The 20,510-nt window shown below is 38.5% G+C and overlaps 1 protein-coding gene across 2 annotated transcripts in view; it reads right to left on the bottom strand.

Annotated features, from left to right (window-relative positions):
• The window catches only part of Sos (Son of sevenless guanine nucleotide exchange factor), a 530,159-nt gene that overhangs the window by 302,615 nt on the left and 207,034 nt on the right, over nt 1-20,510 (bottom strand). For both annotated transcript variants that reach the window (XM_089247363.1, XM_089247362.1), the window contains one exon: nt 14,823-14,950. In XM_089247363.1, coding sequence (XP_089103489.1) covers nt 14,823-14,950 — 128 coding nt within the window. The remainder of the gene's footprint in view (nt 1-14,822; nt 14,951-20,510) is intronic.

The raw sequence follows: 20,510 nt of genomic DNA on the forward strand, positions 1-20,510 counted from the left end.
GGAGCTCTCTGATTTCAAGAAAGGTATAATTATCGGGTATCACAAAAATGAACTATCCTTAAGGGACATATCTAGCGAGCTGAAGTACCCAAAATCGACAGTGGCCTATGTGATTAAGAAGTGGAAGGTGAGCTGTGATTGTCGGAATTTGCCCTGAGTCGGCAGACCAACAAAACTGGGAGATAGAGACCAACGGGTGCTGTCCAGAGAAATTCGGAAGAACCGCACCCAACCGATGGCCCTCATCTGCGAGGAGTTTCAACAGACATCCGGGAGTATTGTTTCAATGAATACCATCCGTAAGGAAGCACATCTGATTGGTTTTCATGGTCGTGCTGCTGCCCATAAGCCTTTGATCACAAAGTCCAACCATGTTGCTCGGTTAATGTGGTGCAAAGCACATCGAAATTGGACCGTAGATCAGTGGAAACAGGTTCTTTAGAGCGACGAATCAAGGTTCACCCTCTACCGTTCGGATGGCAGGGTCTGGGTCTGGCGTCTGCCTGGAGAACGTCCCCTGCCAGAATGCATTGTGCCAACAGTCAAGTTCGGCGGAGGTGGAATTATGGTCTGGGGGTGTTTCTCCTGGTATGGACTGGGACCCTTGGTCCCCAATCATGGTAAGCTCAACGCCGATGCCTACTGCACTATTTTGGATGACAATGTGCTTCCTACGTTGTGGCAGTTTTATGGGGTGGACCCCTGTTACTTCCAGGATGACAATGCCAGCTGTCATACTGCGAGGTTAACCAAGGCTTGGTATGGTGCCAATGGGGTTCATTGAATGGACTGGCCTGCCCAGAGCCCAGACCTGAACCCTATCAAGAACCTCTGGGACGAGTTGGATCGCCGAATTAAGGGGTGCCCTACCCGTCCAAAATCGGTGAAGGAACTGACATGTCTTCTCCAAGCCGAGTGGAAGAAAATACCACTAGCCGTCACACAAGGACTTGTGGAAAGCATGCCCCGGAGGGTTCACGCTGTAATTGCCTCTCGTGGAGGCTCTACCAACTATTGATTTTCAATAAAGTTAGTTTTTCTTTTCTATCACAGGTGTCCAAATACTTATTGGTAGATATGGACCATTTTGATGTATCGAGAAGAATGTATCGATACTTTGCTGCTTTGAAGGACCATTATTCCAAGTTCCAGTAAGTTTCGAATAAGAAATTCTTAAAGCAGAAATCAGAGGCGGCAAGTGCACTAGAAGACCTTTCAGCTCATGCTAAAAACTTGGGGCGTAAAGTTGAACAAATATAGAGTGACAATGGTGGAGAGTTCAACAACCAAGCAGTCCAAACAATTCTCAAGAAGAATGGAATTATTCACAGATTGACTGCATCGTATACTCCTACATAAAATGGAAGTAGCAAACAAGAGAACAGAACTCTTGTTGAGATGCAAAGAACTCTCAAGTATTCCAACAAAACAATGAGCTTTCCAGCTTTCCTATGTGGGCTGAGTTTATCAATACTTCAGCTTATATTCTGAAGAGGACTGGAAAATCTTCATTTCATAATGCATGTCCATTTGAGCTATGGATGAAAAAGAAGCCTCGAATAAGGCATATGCGTATCATTGGGTCAGTCTGTTATGCTCATATCCCAAATCAAAGGAGGAAGAAGATGGATAAGAAAGCAACAAAGGGTTATCTTATCGGATACGATGGAGATGAAAGAAAGATATCACATCTATATCAAAGAAAGGCAGACAGTAATTTGCTGTCATGATGTGGTATTTCAAGAGAAGCCCTTACAGACTGAAAATACAGTGACATTTCCAATTGAAAGAAATGATAAAAATAAAGAACTTTCAAATGAGGGAAAGTATATCCATAATGAAGAATCAGAGAAAGATAGCTGTAGCTCAGAAGATGAAAATGAAGATGCTGAAACAAAAATGTCAGACAGCTCAGGAACAGAAATGAGTTTAAAAAGCCTGAAAAGTTTGAAGACTGCATACATTATGTAGGCAGATGTCTTCATAGCTGATGCAAATGAACCAGAAACTTATCAAGATGCAGTCAATTGTACAGACAGTACATTTTGGAAGAAAGCCATGGACTCTGAAATGAATTACTTAAGAGAAAATCGTACATGGGTTCTATGGCCGTTACCTAAAGAATCTAAAGCTATACCTTGTAAGTGGGTGCCAGGGTTTAAGCTACGGTCGCATTTTTCACGAAATGCAAAAATCATAGAATGTGCAAAAAGTAGCAGTCACTTTCGCAAAAATGCATACAGCAGGTACGCAATGAGACGTCCAACCATCAAACATTACATTAGCATTGCAGCATTTTGCTAAAGCTTTTCCCCCCATTTTTGCTTTTTTGCGAAAGGAATTTTTTATCCAGCTTAAACCCTGGTGGGTGCATTGTATCAAAAAGAATCCAGATGGTAGCATTGACAAGTATAAAGCAAGACTTGTAATCAGAGATTCATTCAACGTCATGGTATTGATTACAATCAAACCTTCAGTCCGGTAATCAAGTTAGGAACAATAAGATCGATAATCAGTATTGCAGAAATTGCGAAATTGCATTTGACTCAATTTGATGTCTCTACAGCATCTTTATATGATGATCTAGAAGAAACCATCTATATGCAACAACCTGAAGATTATAATGAAGTACACAAGTAATGTGTGTAGACTCAAGCGCAGTCTTTATAGCCTTAAGCAAGCTCTTCTCTGCTGGAACAAGTGTTTTGGAGATTTTTTATTGAAACTAGGATTCAAAACAAGTGAAGCTGATCCTTGATCATCAGAGATCATAACAGAAAATTACTTGCAACTTTATATGTTTATGATGGCCTAGTCGTAGCAACTGATCAGCAAGAAGCTGAAGAGTTCATTAAAAAGTTGAAAATGAAATTTAAAGTTGCCATAAGCCAGTAATATACTTCTTAAAATTGGAAATTAAAAAGTTTTCTAATGGAAACATCAAAATTAGCCAACGAACATATGCAAAGAAAGTGCTGAAGAAATTTGGTATGGAAAATTGTAGACCAGTTCATACACCTATTTTGAAAGTGCCATCAGAGGAAAATGGTCTTGAATCACAAGCAGATGAATCATTTCCTTACAGAGAAGTAGTCTGAGCTATCATGTATCTTATGGTAGGCACCAGACCCGACCTAGCATACAGTGTAGAAGTTTTATCACAAAAGCTAGAGAATCCTTCAAATGAAGATTTGGCAAAAGCCAAACATGTTCTCAGATACATTACAAGTTGCACAAGTACAGACATTATCTGCAGCAGTGTTTCCCAACAGGTGTGCCCCGGCACCCTAGGGTGCTGCAATATTGGCTAATGGATGCCACGAGATATTGCGGAAATAAATTTTAAAATATTATGGTCCACTTAAGGTCTTAAAGTTGAATTAATTACTCTCATGCACGATTAATCTCTCTCCCTGTGTGTGTAGTTTGTGGTGAAACACTTAGCAACCAAGCCATGGTACCTAGCACACTGCAGCGGCTCTTACAACAAAGCATCACAGTGTGTCACAGAAAAGTTTGCCGTATTTTTCACGTCTACTAGAAAGAAGAAAGCAGCACTGTGAATGGTTAACAGAGTCACCATAGCAGACACTGCTCTTGAAGCATCGTTCAAAGTATGGAACTGATAGCTAAAAGAAACCTCTGACTCTTGGAGAGGAAATCATTGGTCCTGCATGTAAAATTATTGTTTCAACAATACCTGACGAAGGAGCAGCTGATAAAGTTTCAAAAGTTCCTCTCTCCAACAGTACAGTCAGCCGCAGGATGTCTGAAATGTCATGCAATATCAACAAGCAAGCCGTGGAGAAAATAAAATCTCATAGAAAATTTGTGTTGCAAGTAGATGACGGTATAGATATTGAACACCCAAGTGGCGTGGTAGTCTAAGACAAGATACACTGTGATAGACAAGATGCTTGTCTATCACCGTGAAGGTTGCTGTCACTGTCCCGGGGTCGAACCCAAGGGAGGATATAGATAAGATATTTTCCCTAATGAACATGAGGCGATCACCGATAGACAGCGCCTTCATTTCCAACTCATCTTATTAATGACAGTAAATTGCAAAGTGACGATAGGGCCAGAGTTGGTGTTTGGTGAATTAAGTATCGATACTGGTGACAAAAAAAAAAACGCAACTCCTTGAGTTTATCAAATATATTGATGATAAAGCTATCCGTGAGCAGTTTCTGTTCTATAAACCGCTGGAGTCTACAACTACAGGCCATGATATTTCCGTGTGTATTACTTCCTATCTCAATAATCATTATCTTTCATGGAAAGATCTGTATCTATGTCTGGGAAATTTACAGGTTTTACTGCCAGAGCTCTCGATGAAAATTCATCCTTATTATAACTCACTGTTTTTTGCACAGACAGGCATTAGTCGTGAAAACGTGTAATGAAGAGTTTACTGTAGTTTTTAACCAAGTTGTGAAAATGGTGAACAAGTCTCGATCTTTGAAGTGCAGGATTTTTGTCGCAAAACGTATGCAGTAGGGGACAATAAAATACAAACAAGCAAGAAATAGACTGCAAGACCTTGAGGACGATATGCGTGTTTTGATGTCAACTGTAAGGCCTGATATCAAGTATATATGCTCTAAGCATCAATCACAAGTTCCACATTAATTGTTAATCGAACAAAACTCTAGTGATGTATTTTTACTCAGTGATTTTTTTTTTGTAGTATATTGCAATCTGTTTTCAAGGAAGGGTGCCCCAAGGTTTTAATGTTATTCGCAAGGGTGCCGCATACTTCAAAATGTTGGGAAACACTGATCTACAGATATAACTGCAATCCCAGAAGGTTGGAATGTTATAGTGATGCTGACTTTGGAGGATGCGAAAAGACTGGTAGCAACATCGACCACTGAATCAGAAATTGTTGCAGAAAATGAATGCTGTAAAGAAGCAATTTGGTTGCAAAGGATATATGAAGCAGTTGTACAACTTAAAGAAGTTTCAGTGATCCGAATTCATAATAACGCAGCTATAAGACTTGCAAAAAATCCAGAGTTCCGTTGCTACACAAAGCACATTAGCATTAAACATTTCTTCATTTGTGAAAAAGTGATGGAAGAAGAGATTTGCAATACAAAAGGTCTCTACAGAGCATGCCCTGACCAAAGATCACAAAATTCTCTTCGCGAACACCCAAGCGCTATCCAACGACAAGAGATATTTTCCATGTATTTTTGGAGAAGCAATTGAAATTCAAAGGCACAAGAACTTCTTAAACAGAAAGGAAGAGAGGATGAAGATCATTTGCTTGGTTTCCCATTTTAAAAATGGTGAGACTGAAATCCAAGCATTATCCAGAACCCTTAAAGACAACTTTGGCTAATGGGGAAAACAGACTGGCTCAACAGACCAATCCAGACAAGGCAGTGCAACTCAAGTAGGGAGAAGGTGTAAGTAATAGCCTTTTGCCCATGATACGCAATTCTTGAAAATATTCGCCCCTCGTATGAATGAAACGTCGAAAAACAAAAACTAATTCACATCGGCAAAAAAACCGAAAAACTTTTAAATTTAATTTTAATTTACACGATGGCCAAGAGAGCCCCTTTTTTTGTTTCATTGAAAACAATTATCTTGACAAGCGCCCTGATATGTGAATTTTCTGTCACACAACCTCTATTCAGTGGTTACCTCTGCAGACTGCTACTTTTTTGGGGAGTGGCCATCTTAGAGGAGTTTCACTGTACCTCATTATGTACATGGCCTATATGCAGGGTGAATTTGACATATTCTGCCAAACGAAAGTGGGGAGGGGTGGTAGACGAGCCGCAAGTGGATCATGAAACGTCCCACCAAACTGCTATCTGGAACAGTTTGAGTTATGGTGAGAGATTAAGAAAAAATATGCCAAATCTAAAAAAACCTGCATTTGTGAAGCTTTTAGGAGACCTATACACAAACTAAGCACATATTTGGAAATAATGGAAAAAATCCTACAATACGATGTAATTTTCATTAAACTATCTGGATTTATTGATGAGCTACAAGCACTGTAAGATTAGCAAAGTTCGAAATAAAATTGTTGCCAAAATTTTTCATCGGCAATTACGCAAATACCCTTCTAGCTATAATCTGTCAAATTTACAAAAAACCTGTACATTGTACCAGCTTTCGAATGCACCATCCAAGTGAAAATGCACTTCATCTGTTCAGAGCATATTCCAAGGCCATTCTGAACTGACCTCAACGCAAGCTAGAAACTGCAGTCAGAACCGAAGTCGAGCATCATAATCATGTGGAAGCATAGGCGTATGCAGAATTTTCTTAAGGGGGGGGGGGGTTTAGAACCCCAAACCCCCCTCTACGTATGCCAATGTATGGAAGCAACTGCCACACAGGCGAAAGTTTGTATGGGTAATATCGGAGAATATTCCGCATGATCTTATAGACAGTTGAACATGGCCTATCTACATGCCTGACACTACCATGAGAATTTGAAGCTCTGCCCTCTTCTACCTGAAGTGAAACCTCCTGTATTGTGTCCATAGAAAAGGGTTTTCTTCCTCTTCGAGGAAAACATCCAACGATCCTGTGGTTTTAAATTTTGTTATCATACTCTGAAGGTTTTCAACATTAATTGGACCTTTTCGAATCCTCTTCTAAGTGCAATATTTTCATAGAGCAGTTACTGAAAAATTGCTGTTTTGATAAAAAAATTTGATCAAGAAAGCATTATCTTGTAAACTTAGGTCATTGTGAGCAGCAAACACATTGACAAACAAGATCTCTGGAAATGTTTGTAGGCTTTATACCAGCTGCTGTGTGACATCATATAAATTTAAATGTTTACACATAGGCAGAGATAGACTTGGATGTCAGGGGGGGGGCAAGGCCATTATTGCTGGGGGGCACGATGATTATGCCAATACATATATACATTAGATCAGTCGACTGCACCTTGGATGCTGGGAGCAATGCCCCCTCCCACACCCCCTGCATCTCTGCCCATGTGTTTATTACAGGTATTGAAAGTGAAACACCCTCCTGGTGGCAACATCTGAAACTAATTTCCCTCCCGAAATGAATTCCCATCACTTCATGAAGTCGTCCACAAAATTTCACAATTTTCTGATGACTGGTTTCGCCTCTATATATAGGCTACTTTAAAATAGGGTCTATTAATTATTGATGCAGACTGACTAACATATGATGTGCATATTAGTCTTTTTTGAATCTTCGAAAGTCAAGTCTTTCAACTGGAGCGTCTGAGTGGAGCAGTGGTAAGATGTTCATCTTCTACTATGAAGGTTGTTGTCAAGCTTCACGGGTTCAAATTCAGTCTAAGAACATCAGAGAAACAAGTTCTTTACCTACCGAACCTGGGGCAGCCACCAATAAATAGGTGGTGCTTTGATTTCCCACCCATCTCTACTAGTTGGAAATTGGTGAATGGTGATATATGACTGGAGTTGGTGTGCGGTGACAAAGTCTGTCAACTCTTTTTGACAATGCCCAGCAAATTATAAAGACATGTAACTTTTTTAAGAATGATGCTCTTTTGTGACCACTTTTAAAAGCACCATGCAAAATGTGTATATTACAAGATCCAATGTAAATAAGTCAAGTTGAACTTCACTGGTGAACTTAGTTTTGCTGTGTTGTCCACATTGTTTTTTAAAGAGGGGATTTGTTTACATTTCACTGTTCACAATGCCAGTATAATCATTTTTGACAAATGAAGCACTTCCATTTCTAGCTCTTCGCAGAATGCTGTAAACATTGTTTATGCCTCTTCATGTTCTAAAAATACAGAAGACAGATAAAAGCAATTGGGTAGCACCAGAATCACCAAACCTAGAATAGGCTTATATATCCAACTGCTTTGTTATGCAAACTGTTGTTTCTCCAATACACAAAATATGCACCATAATTTTGAATAATGAATGTTTGTTACTGTCTAAGACCATGGGGCAATAATGACTTCTTCCTATTCCCAAGACTCAAACTTGCTTTGAAAGAAAAGAGATTTGACGATATTCCTGACATCCAAAGAAACGTGATGAGGCTTTTGAACTCCATCCCAAAAGAAGACTTCTTGCAAAGTTTCCAGGACATGCATATGAGATCTCAGCGGTGCATAGTAATGGGAGGTGACTATTTCGAAGGACAGTAAGGTAACTTTCGTTCACATTCCATCTACGTTAATGTTACAGGACTATTCACCGAACTTTATTGTCAGAGGTTGTATAAGTGCTGCCAAATATAGAAGACAATGCATGTTTGCATATTTCTGGATACATTTCTTCAGACACGTACTTAGAATAAAAATCAATTAATGAAGGAATTTCAAAAAACTTGCATTTAACTGCATTGTCACATTGTAAATCTGCAAATTCTAATTGTAGCTCAGGTGGAAAACTTTCGATACCGACCAAGAATGGTGAAAAAAACATTTTCATAGAAATTTTGTTCTCTGGGAAGTATGAAAATCTGCTTCTGAATTACATTCTCATATTTGAAATTCGCTGTACATAATCATCTGGTTTCCAAGTTGTAGATGTATTTACCAACTCTAATAAGTTAGGAAAATGTAAAGGTTCCACAATCAAATATTTTATTTCTACATATTTCCAGTTGTGAATCAATGAATTGTATTGTTTAAAAATCTTTTTGGGGGTTTTCTCTTGTTATTTTGGATCCGTTGATATATCCTTCCTACTAATGATGTGTGTGTGAGTAAATAATTATAACCAGATTCAATTGAAATAAGACACATATTTAATAGAGATTTAAACATTTAAAATGGAAGACATTTGTTGCAACAACAAATATTGTCAATATGTCTCTTTTTACTGTTGCCAAAACTCCAAATCTAAATACTTAATAATAATCTGTTACCAGGTACCTGAAACTGAAATAAATACATCAATTGATAGTCCATTAACATAATATTATAACACTTTCCCTTGTTAATAAAACAAACAATTCTGTTACAAGTCCCATTTTAGCAGACAGTGTTATCTCGGCTGGTGTAGTGGCTTCCTCATCATATCAGCCAACTGACACTCTGTAGAGACTTTTGTACTGCAATTTCTCCTTCCATCACTGTTTCACGAATGAAGAAATGTTTAATGCTAATGTGCTTTGTGCTGCGATGGAATTCTGGGTTTTGAGCGAGTTTTATAGCTGCATTATTATAATTTGGAGCACTGGAACTTCTTTAAGTTGTACAACTGCTTTGTACATCTTTTGCAACCAAATTGTTCCTTTACAGCATTCATTTGCTGCCATAATTTCTGCTTCAATGGTAGATGTTGCTACCATAGATTGTCGTTGACTGAGGCATGAGATAGCTCCACCAGCATAAAAGATCACCACTCCTATAATTGAGCGACCAGTCTTTTCACATCCTCCAAAATCAGCATCACTATAGCATTCTGATACTCTAGGATTGAACTGTAAAACACCTCATAATGGCCATCTCATAAGCGGTTACCCCTATTTTACGGGCCAAGTAACATTTTCTTTTAAGTATAATGAAAGTATGCATTTCAAACTCCTGAACAGTCACCCCTCTTTTACGGACGAATTTTTTTGTCCCGCCAGTGTGATTGAAGACTATTTTCCTTTGACGGCTCTTTCAAAATAGGTGTATGAACTCTGGTCTACAATTTCCCATACCAAATTTCTTTAACACCCCTCTTTGCATATGCTTGTTGTATAATTTTTTTATGTTTCCATTAGAAAACTTTAATTTTCAATACTAAGAAGTATGTTTACTGGCGACATTAAATTTCATTTTCTATTGTTTAATGAAATCTTCAGCTTCTTGCTGATCAGTTGCTGCGACTAGGCCATCATCAACATATAAAGCTACAAGTAATTTTCTGCTGTTATGATGTCTGATGTACAAACAAGGATCAGCTTCACTTGCTCTTTGAATCCTAGTTTCGAAGAAAACTCCAAAACACTTGTTCCAGCAGAGAGGAGCTTGATTAAGACCATAAAGACTGTGCTTGAGTCTACACACATTGTTTGTCCCCAACATTATAACCATCAGGTTGATGAATATAGATGGTTTCTTCTAGATCACCATATAAAAATGTTGTTTCATTTACATCAGCCATGAAGACATCTGCCAACATAATATAGTCTTCAAATCTTCCAGGCTTTTTCACCTTGTTTCTGTTTCTGAGCCTTATTCTAGGCTTCTCTTTCATCCATAGCTCAAACAGACATACATTATGAAACGAAGATTTTCCAGTCCTCTTCAGAATATAAGCTGAAGTATTGATGAACTCAGCCCAAATAGGAAAACTGGGAAGCTCATTGCTTTGTTGGAGTACTTGAGAGTTCTTGGCATCGCAACAAGAGTTCTGTTCTCTCATGCGTTACTTTCATTTTGTTCAGGAGTATATGGTGCAGTCAATCTGTGAATAATTCCATTCTTCTTGAGAATTCTTTGGACTGCTTGGTTGTCAAACTCTCCACCATTGTCACTCATTACTTGCTCAACTTTATGCCCCAATGATGAAAATTGTTTTTTCAGGTTCGAAGACCGTCGTCCGTTTGAGTTAGTTCTCAACGTTTCCCTAACACTAATGGTTGGCATCATCAGGAGAATAGATAAACTGGATGAAAGTCAAGTTTTCCGGAGTCTCAGGTTGTATTTACGTACATAAATGGCTTGACCTACACTATTGTTTTGCGATTGATCAGTAGATTCTATGGCTGGCAGCGGCGTATTGAAAACAGTTGTTATGTTGGTAGAACCTGATTGGCCGAGAGATGTGGAGTTATCTGATTGGCTGTTGTCGTCATTCTGTTGCTGGATCTTGAAGGGGAAGGTTCTTGTTCTTCTGAGAGCTGGTGTCCAGGATCTGCTCAATTTCAAAGTTTTTTCTCTTCTATTACAGCTGTTTTTGAGCTTGTATATTTCAATAGCCTCTCTGTAGATTTGTGGAAAGAAGTGGTCAACATTAGCTATTACCTGTGTTTTGCTGAACTGTACACTGTGGTTGTCGTTAAGTGCATGCTCTGCACTACCGACTTTTGTGTTTGGCCCATTCTGTAGCATTGTTCGTGCTCTTTTATTCTCGTGGCCACAAATCTTTTTGTGGTTCCAATATATACCTGACCACAGGTGCACGGTATTCGGTAGATCCCGGTGTTGGATGATGGCTGCGAAAACCTTATCCACTATTTATGCCCCAAGTTTTTAGAATGAGCTAAAAAGTCTCCAGTGCACTTGAGACTTTTTAGGTCATATGCAATCAAAGCACCCCATCTTTTTATTTAGAATTCAGATTTTTAGGGGTGCGAGGTACAAAACGTCCCATCTCTAAGAGAAGGAAAAGGAGGCCTCCCACTAAAATTGGATTTTGAGGAAGGGGGTGAAATGTGACCCCCCCCCTTTTTGTGTTTCCAGGGTGATAAAAATTCTTTCTGGCCTGCTAAAGAGGCCAGTCACCTCGACTTTTTCAATGAAAATTTGATTACATGAAATTTGTATACATGACTTTCTGTGTCATTTTCAATGTAAAATTTGCAATTTAGCTATTTCCCTCATGGTGTCACAGAAGCAGGGATGCAAGTGCCACTCATCCATTTTGGAGAAAAAACTTCTATTTCTGGAGCAGAAATTTTGAAAATCAAGCAGGAGTGAAAAAATGGACATCATCTACAATATAAGAGGTAATTTTTCCCTGAAATGCTGAAAGTTTTTCCAAAAACAGTTAGACCAGATAATTTTAAATAAATTCTCTTCAAAAATTAAAGTACATTTAAAATTGTTCTGAAGTCTATCACCGCTAAAGCATACAATACGGAAATGAAAAAAAAGAACCAATTATTTGACTTTTTTCAAAACATATAAATACATGCTTAAAGTCAAAGCAAGAATTTCTGCACCCACCCCCTGCCTGACAACATATAGCACAATAAAAAACACTCAAATTTTTTGTATATTTTTTAAATATTTTAAAAATTTCAGAAGTTCATTTAACACCCTTTGGCACCAGAATCTAGGAGCTCAGGCCATATAAGCCCCGCTTTCCTGCAAGCAATCCATCCCTTCAATCCATCCCTTCATATGCCCTTTTGGGTCATATCTTTGGTTGCATGTCAACCCTAGGCGAAGGACCATAGCGTTCCTTCTCAGGGATCCAGGGCAGACTTTTTCATTAGGACCCTCTTTGAAAAGGTTGAGAAACTAGGAAATAATTAGACTTCTAACAATGTTTTTGTTGTATCCAAGTTCCTTTGGCACGTACCAGGAAACTTTCCAAAATGAGCTCTGTAGGTGTGCCCACTGAAAATGTGTCAGCGCATGAAAAACTACTAAACACATTATCGATCTGTATTAAATCGGATCCACACTGGTTCTGTTGCATTGTGAAGTACTACTATAGTAGAACCTCTCGACAATGGACACCCATGGGACTAAAATTTTTGTCCGCTAACGGGGAGTGTCTTCTACTGGGGAGGCACAATATACAGCGAAACCTTGTTTATATGACCTTCAAATTTAAATGACATTTGACTTCGGCTGCAATTGGTTCCTTACATGTTACAGCTAAAGTGATACACCAGTGGTTATGCATAATTACAGATCATCTCGATAAAGAAAGTTTGATTAAATTTCACTAGACATATCATTTTACAACTCCCAAATAAAATTGGAAAGTCTGATAAATATAGGAAAAATTTATAACCTTTGTTTTCTTGACTAAACCAATTAATTACTTTTACCTGTAAACGATATGTGCACTACACATATTTTGCAATAAAAATTAAATCAAAATAAAATAACTGTATATAGAGAGATAAAAACCATTATCAGTCTTATAAGAATTAATTCACAAGTATCAACATGTGCAAACAAAACCAACATTCAGAATAATATCCTGGGCGATAGTTTTGTTCAGTTAATGAAGTAATTAACTGACGAATTATCATATTTACCAATACGAGCTTGGGATTATACATAACCACCGTATTACACAATATGACAAATGTATCAATACATGATAAACTCTCAGTTTATGAACAAAAATTAATAAATTAGATCTTTAAAAAAATTATAGTTTGTGCTACTTTACTATTTTACTGTCCGCTATCAAGTGTCCACTAATGGGGAGTGAAATATATTGAAACCCTATTTGACGGGACAGGGGATCGGAAAAGTGTCTAATAGTAGGTGTCTGTTAGAGGAGGTTCCACTGTACTACTAAACCACACATGAACCTCCCTTGTCCACATTTCTTTGTGGAACTTCTAACAAAATGGTACACGTGGAGTGGGTGGATGGTAAGTGTTGTGAGCCTAACGAAATTTTCTGTGTAATGCCAGTTATGTGTAGTGATGCCATCAATTTTTCTAACCACGAGTGAATTGTAATGATTGAATAACCGTATCGTTGTGAGCTTGTTGCTCTCTGTGGCGAGACTTTTTAATGGGGAGATTCGCTCAAACTCATGCCTGTGCGGAAATTGGAAAAAATTCCAACCTACTTTTTTTTCTTTTCTTTCAAACTGAGCAAAACTCCTGTCCATCGCCATGGGCAATCTACTACCAATGAGTTGCGCCTGAAGTGCGAGTATGTGTACAGTAACAGTCTGAGTACATATATATAGTGAGAGTTTTTGGGGTAACATCTATAATTATATTATTATAAAAATATTGATGGTACCCTGAGAGACATGGGCAGAGGGGGGGGGGGGGGGGAAGTAGGGGGCATTGCCCCCCCCCATCGTCAAAGGTGGATTCGATCAATCTAATTTATATATGAATTGACATAGTCATCGTGCCCCCCCCCCAGCAATAATGACGTTGCCCCCCCCCCCAGACTTGTGTGTACATTGCAAGGAGATTTTTGGAAGCCCTCATTTTCATACTCTGATTGGCACAGCCTGCTGTGCAGGCAAGTTGGGGAAATCAAAACTACAGAATAGGAAGGATTGTTAATCAGTATATAAGGAACATATATCTTTCAATTTTCTTTCTTCAAATAAGCAAATATTTTATAAAACATGTGAATTAAATATAAAAAATACAGACTGCCCCGCTTAATTAAAAACTTTAGCACGTAATATTTTATTGTGTGGGTATTCAATTATGTGAGGAACAACAAAAGAACCTCCAAGTCACAGCTTTGACATACTGACTAGTGAAGGACAAATGAGGCTTTTCAAATAGACAATATAATCATGATCCCTTTGCCATCATCCTGTGCTTGTTTGTCAATAGAAATTAATATTAAAAGTGCATATTTCAACTGGGAAAATGTGAAATTTTAGCCAGGTTTTTTGCTAGTTGTAATAATTTAAAAATATGAATTCTGTTCTAAAAATCGTTAGCTTTCTTATGGATAAGAAGCTGTGAAAATTAAAATGATAAACCACATGATTTTTTAAGTTGTATATACATGCTATAAAAAACTTCGAATTTGAATTTATATTTCAAGAAGTATGAAAATGAAAATATACATTTATATATTTTAAAAGTCTTTTAATATTCAATTGCATCAATTCATGCAGAGATATATGTTTTTAAAATTTCAAACACATATATTTTGCCAAACAGAATTATTTAAACATAACAATTATACATTTTCATGTTTGTTATGTCAGAAACAAATTTTTGGAGTAATCTGGTTTTGGAGTTTTTAACGTCACAAACCCAATCGTTCTTGACTAGACCTCATAAATGTTATGTATCAAGTTGTTGGTGTACAAATAATTTTAGTATATAAACAACCAAAAGCTCATTTGATACTAAAAATTTTACTAATTTAGTCATGTTATTCAATTATAATTGCACCCTCATGATTTTTATTGATCTTAAACAAATTTACTCACTTTTGCTTACGTTTATTCAAAATATTTAGGCTTAACCTTTCTAGCTCTGCTTTCAAAGGTTGAAATACACCTTCTGCTTGTTGTAAACTTTCAAGGTCTTCATCCGATGGGCTTAATTTCTGTAGTAACTACAAATATAATTCAAAAGAAAACTGTACATCTGCTTCATTGAATTAGAGTTAAAATTTCAACCATAAATCATATTTAGCAGTGGCCTACATGTTTCTAAAGAACTGATAGAATTTGTTCAATAGAGAAAAAAAATTAGGTGAACTTTTTTACAGTATACCAGGTGTGGTACTGTTCTTTGTACTTGAAGGCTAACATAATGATTGTGGGGACTGTTGTGGCTGCACAATTTCCGACCATAATAACATATACAATTATAAACTCTACATGTTTTATAGTTATGGGTACAATTAACAGCATTGAAATTTGTTCACAAAGAGAAGGAAACAAACTCGAACAAAGAAAACTATATAAATAGCTGGAGTGCGTGCAAGCTGGGGGGGGGGGGGGTGACATGGAATCATTCGTACACGTTTTCCTGGAGTTCCTAAGATTTTTTTTGTCGTAATTTTTACCCAGTTTTAAATGTTCTATTTTTTTTTAACACAATTCTTGCCCTTTTACCTGGTATTTATTATTTCTAACTATTTTTATTCATGAGGAAAACAGTAATAAGCAAAACAGAAATACTATCAATAAAATGTTTATTCCCGCAAGTAATCAGCTGATAAACATAAACAAAGGTAGTTTGACGAAGTGTTCTAGAGCAGTGGTTTTCAACCTGGGGCCATATGGCCCCCTTGCGGTCTTGGGATATTCTAGGGGAGCCACGGGAGAAAATCAGAAGAAAGGTGATCCACGATGAGGGACTGAAGGGAGTCATAGAGAGAGCTCACAGCTTCAAAAGTGAAACATGGTTGAAAAATATTACTACTTTCAGAATCCATCAGATCCGTCCATAGAACCAGGGACATCCTAACCCTTGGGTCTATGTGGGCATGACAGTGGTCTTCATGTCTATAATGAAGGGAGGGGGACTGCACTATATGGGATCTGGTACTATTATTTTCATACGTAAGCTGTTACTTCCAGCTATGTATGGAGGGCTGCCAGAGCAACGGTTGTGTTAGGAGAGTCGATTTATCGTGTAGGTTTGCTGGATCGCCCCGTATTTTACATAGACCGTTTTTTACTGAGATGATAATCAACCATTTGAATCCATGCCTACCTAGGATTCCAGAGATTGATCTGATTTATTAAAATTCCATTCACAATAAAAAAAAATAGTTCTTCTGCATAATTATTATTTGATTATTTGTGTGTGAGTGAGTGAGAGAGAGGGGGAGGGAGGGAGAGAGAGAGAATCAACAAAACAGATATTTTGTAACAAAACAGATATATTGATGGTTGGATATGTCTACTCGTTTGTACCTCCTGCACACATTTTTACAAAAGTAGCTTTTATTTCTTTTGAATTCTAAGATTTTCTTTTGCATTTTGCAAAAAATACGACCGTAGCTTAAACCCTGGTCCATTATGACGAAACAATGCTATTTTGACGCTACTCCATTTGGTTTGGGAGCTGTTTTATCACGTCATAGACAAAGACATATAAACTGCTTCGAAACTTGCTAACGCTGCATCTACCCAAGGACTGTGATTATGAAGAGGTTGTCAAATTGCTTCAAGAACATTTTTGTCCAGCACGATTACCATCGCTGAAGGATTAAATTGCACTGACGAAATCAGAAAAAAGGTGAAAGCATCGCAGAGAGACTCAGAAATTTCAATGGTCTTCGGTGTGAGCATGGCTCCGAGGAATACGAAAATCGACTGGCTCCAATTGTTGAGCAATGGAGTGATACAGATCAGTTGCTGGTTGCAAATTTCCTGTGCCTAGACTGTGATGTAAGACGGGATCAACTGCCAAAAAACATTTTATCAACTTTGATGGACTTGAATGGCTTGAATCAGAAACTTCAGTCATCTGACGCCGAAGACGACGACCATCATAGTGTTTCCATTTCCAGTGCCGAAGAAAAGTCAGATGGTCAACATATGTATCACGACTCGGACTCGCGAACCGACCTCAGCGTTACAACAGATGTCAAAGACGGTTCTTCCTGTAAATGAAGACAACGAATCGATAGTTCCAAGACCTGGTTCTGCTGATTCCCAGTGCTTTACGATGAACTTTGCCATGAATCTGAAAGATGTCGAGGACTCGATACAGCCATTTGATGGCACAAGCACCTATCCAGTCGAGAAATTCGTCGAGGAGCTGGAAAACATGGCTCAGATTTTCAGGTGGCCGGAGTTGCATTTGTTTGTGTTTGCGAAGAAACGACTCAAAGGTCTCGCAAAGTTATTCATCCAAGGTGAGCGAGGTATCAGCTCGTGGGCGATCTTGAAAGATGCGCCCATGGGTGAGTTTGGTTCAAAATTGAGCAGCGCTCAAATACATAAGATGTTATCTGAAAGGAAACTGAAAAACGAGACAGCACGTGAATATTTCTTACATATGAAAGAAATTGCTGGCAGAGGCAGTATCGAGGATGCGACAATTATCGAGTATGTCCTAGACGGCATTCCAGAGGACAAACACAAAATCTTGCTATACAGTGGGACGACGGTGAGAGAGTTCAAGGCGAAGTTGGTGGTGTATGATGACTTGAAAACTAGCAATAATCAAGGGTACCGCTACCCAGCACCTTCGACCGAGTGTCAACATGAGGGCGGAAACAAGCCAAGAGCTTCTTACAACCCGATGCCAAGACCAGATGTGGGTCAAAGAGCTAGCATCAGATGTTACAACTGTGGAGAAAGAAATCATCTCTCAAAAGACTTTAGAAATAAGTCGAGTGGCGTTAAATGCTTCCGGTGTAATAAGTTCGGCCACAAATCTATTGATTGCTCGCGAAAAGATGTGAATAAAACAGTCAGTGTCCCAGATGAATGTAAAAGAAGTAATTGTCGAAAAATCGTGAAGGTCATGGATAAAGAAGTAGATGCATTATTTGATACCGGAAGTGACGTAACCATAATCAATCAAAGTTTTCATTGTGAATTAGGATCACCCAGTATGTGTCTTGATGGTGTGACATTGATGGGTATAGCCGGAGAAACTGTCTCTCCCTTAGGTTTTTTTTGTGCTGACATATTCATAGATAGACACGCTGTTTCCACGAAAGTGTATGTCGTAAAGAACCTCTGCAATCAAATGGTTATGGGTGCCGATGTCATATGTAAAGTAAACATCTCCTTCACTGAGAGAGGCATTGAAGTTGGTGGTTTACGTGATGACGCTGAAACTTCAGTAAAGTATGCTCAAATTGTGTGTTTACAAGACGACCAACCAACGCCAGTGACTGAGGGAAAATACGCTCGCTTAACAGACGGCGATAAGACTGCATCATCAAATTGTGTTCTGTCGACAGCTGCGGTGAGTGAAAACGAAGTCGACTTGGGACATATCATAAACAAGGTCGTTAAGGAAAAGTTAGAAAAGAGAAGTAAGCAGATTGAGTTGGAGGACAAGAGTGTTATTGAACACCTGAAACAAGAACTATCTGAGATGATGAAAAGACACCAAATGGAGTTGATGTTGAGACTGAATGAAAAACAGATGGAACTGAAAGCTGAATTCGAACGAGAGAAAGAGGATTTGCTGACGGAGCAGAAGAATTTCCTGCAAAGGGAGAAAGAGGATGAGATGAAAGCATTGAAAGATTCGTTACATCAAGCCATTGACAGAACTGTTTCATGGTCCATGGGTGCAAATGAGAGTTGAAACACTCTTGACTGAGGCTTTGATACCTCAGAATGCGGAAATAAAGGAACATCGGAAGGCATCTAAGAAACAGATCGATGAAGTGACAGACGAAGAGAGGAAGACGTTCAACTCAAGACGGAAGATCGCAGATAAATGTCGTGCTGCTGTTTTGATCGCGATGAAGGGATATCAGTTCGAGGACTTGAAGACTAGTCTTCAAGTCCTCGCAGGTGGGAAGTGACTAAGTCCATTTCGGAGCAGCCTTGGAGCAGCAAAATTCATGATTCTGAGCAGTTTTGGAGCAGCAAATTCAGGATTTGGAGCAGATATTCATAAATTGGAGCAGTGAAATTGACAAGAATATTTTCATCAACCCTCAACCCTTTTCAAAATAAAACTGCACTGTCTTTTGTTATCAAACATCTTTTCATCAGCTTGATTTTTGTTTTTGGTGTTTTGGTTTTGTTTGTTTGGCTTTTGACAGCTTGTTTGAAAGAGCGGCTGTCATAAAATTTTTTGCACTATTTGCTGCCTTGAACAGCAGCACTTCAAATGAGCTAGAAAAATTTTATAAGTTTTTAATTTTTTTATACTTGGAAAGAAATTGTTGCAAAATGGGAGAGAATTTCGGAAGAATCAACTCGATGTTTGGCGATTCAGCACTCATTATTTGGCTGAGATTGGCGATTTAACGCTCGTTATTTGGCGATATGGACGATTTAACACTCGTTATTTGACAACATTGGTGATTTAAAACTCGTTATTTTGCAACATTGGCGATTTAACACTCGTTATTTGGCAACATTGGCGATATTCGGCAAAGTTTCTTAACTAACATTCGTAATTCGGCGGACATGCGCTTTTTACTTCCGGATTGAAAATTTTTTTCACGAAACATCGGGATTTAACACAATGACAATCGACTACGGTAATTTCTGCTGCTTCCAGTGACGACTTTTTTTTTAAACAGAAACACTCAAATTTGCACTTTAAAGCTGAAAGGCATTGCAAACCATCTTCAGTTCCACGATCACGGACAATATCGCGGTTTTGCGATGGAAAGCCCGATCAGGGGGCGATAGTTTAAGTATAGTGGAATAAAACACGCTCTTCTCGTAAAGAAACGTTTCGTGGCTAGCAGGAACAAAAATTTTTTTGGCGTCCTTTCCGATATTCCGGGCATACTGAAGCGAAATTCGCTATTTGGCGCAGAAAAATGCGAAAATACGCTATTGGAGCAGGATGGCGCAAGATATTAGTTTTGGCGAAGTGCGGCGCAATTGGCGCAGAGTTCCCACCCCTGCGCAGTCAGTGTGTCAAAACCTCGACAGACGGGTGAAAGTCAAGATGAAAGACGCATACGACGAGATCGGTGATTATGACGTACCATCGAGAATCGTCAGCTGTGCTGAGTGCATGATGAAGTGGATGTTTCGGAAAAACAGATCTTCCGGGACGGAAGATTTGCAGGATGGCCGATTAGGGAAAGATGGCGCCACATGCCGGGATCGAGTTGGTGACTGTGTGTGGGCGCGCGTGCGCAGAGTGTGGACGGAAGACGTGTAGGAATGTCTGTAACTGTAAATAATAATTATCGTTCATGATTAAAATCTCACATACATTTGACACAGAAGAGTATAATATATTTTCAGTGAATTCAATTAATAAATTAAATGAGGAATCTTGTTTCTTGGTTAATGTATCTACATGATCTGTGGTAAAGAATTAAAAATGAAGTTAGATACTGTGGCAGGCGTAGCCATTATCTCCGAGTGTTGGCTGAAGAAAATTTTACCTCACTTGTTCCCAGATTTACGAATGTATTTTTTAAGAATTACAATCAAAATCCTATTGATGTTTCCGGGGAGGTGATTGTAGATGCCACGAGAACCAGACCTCCAAGTCCC

The sequence above is a fragment of the Pholcus phalangioides genome, unplaced genomic scaffold (assembly GCF_987345545.1).
Source record: "Pholcus phalangioides strain wild (caught in Gottingen) unplaced genomic scaffold, Ppha-v1.0 ptg000003l_1, whole genome shotgun sequence".
Classification (NCBI taxonomy): domain Eukaryota; kingdom Metazoa; phylum Arthropoda; class Arachnida; order Araneae; family Pholcidae; genus Pholcus; species Pholcus phalangioides.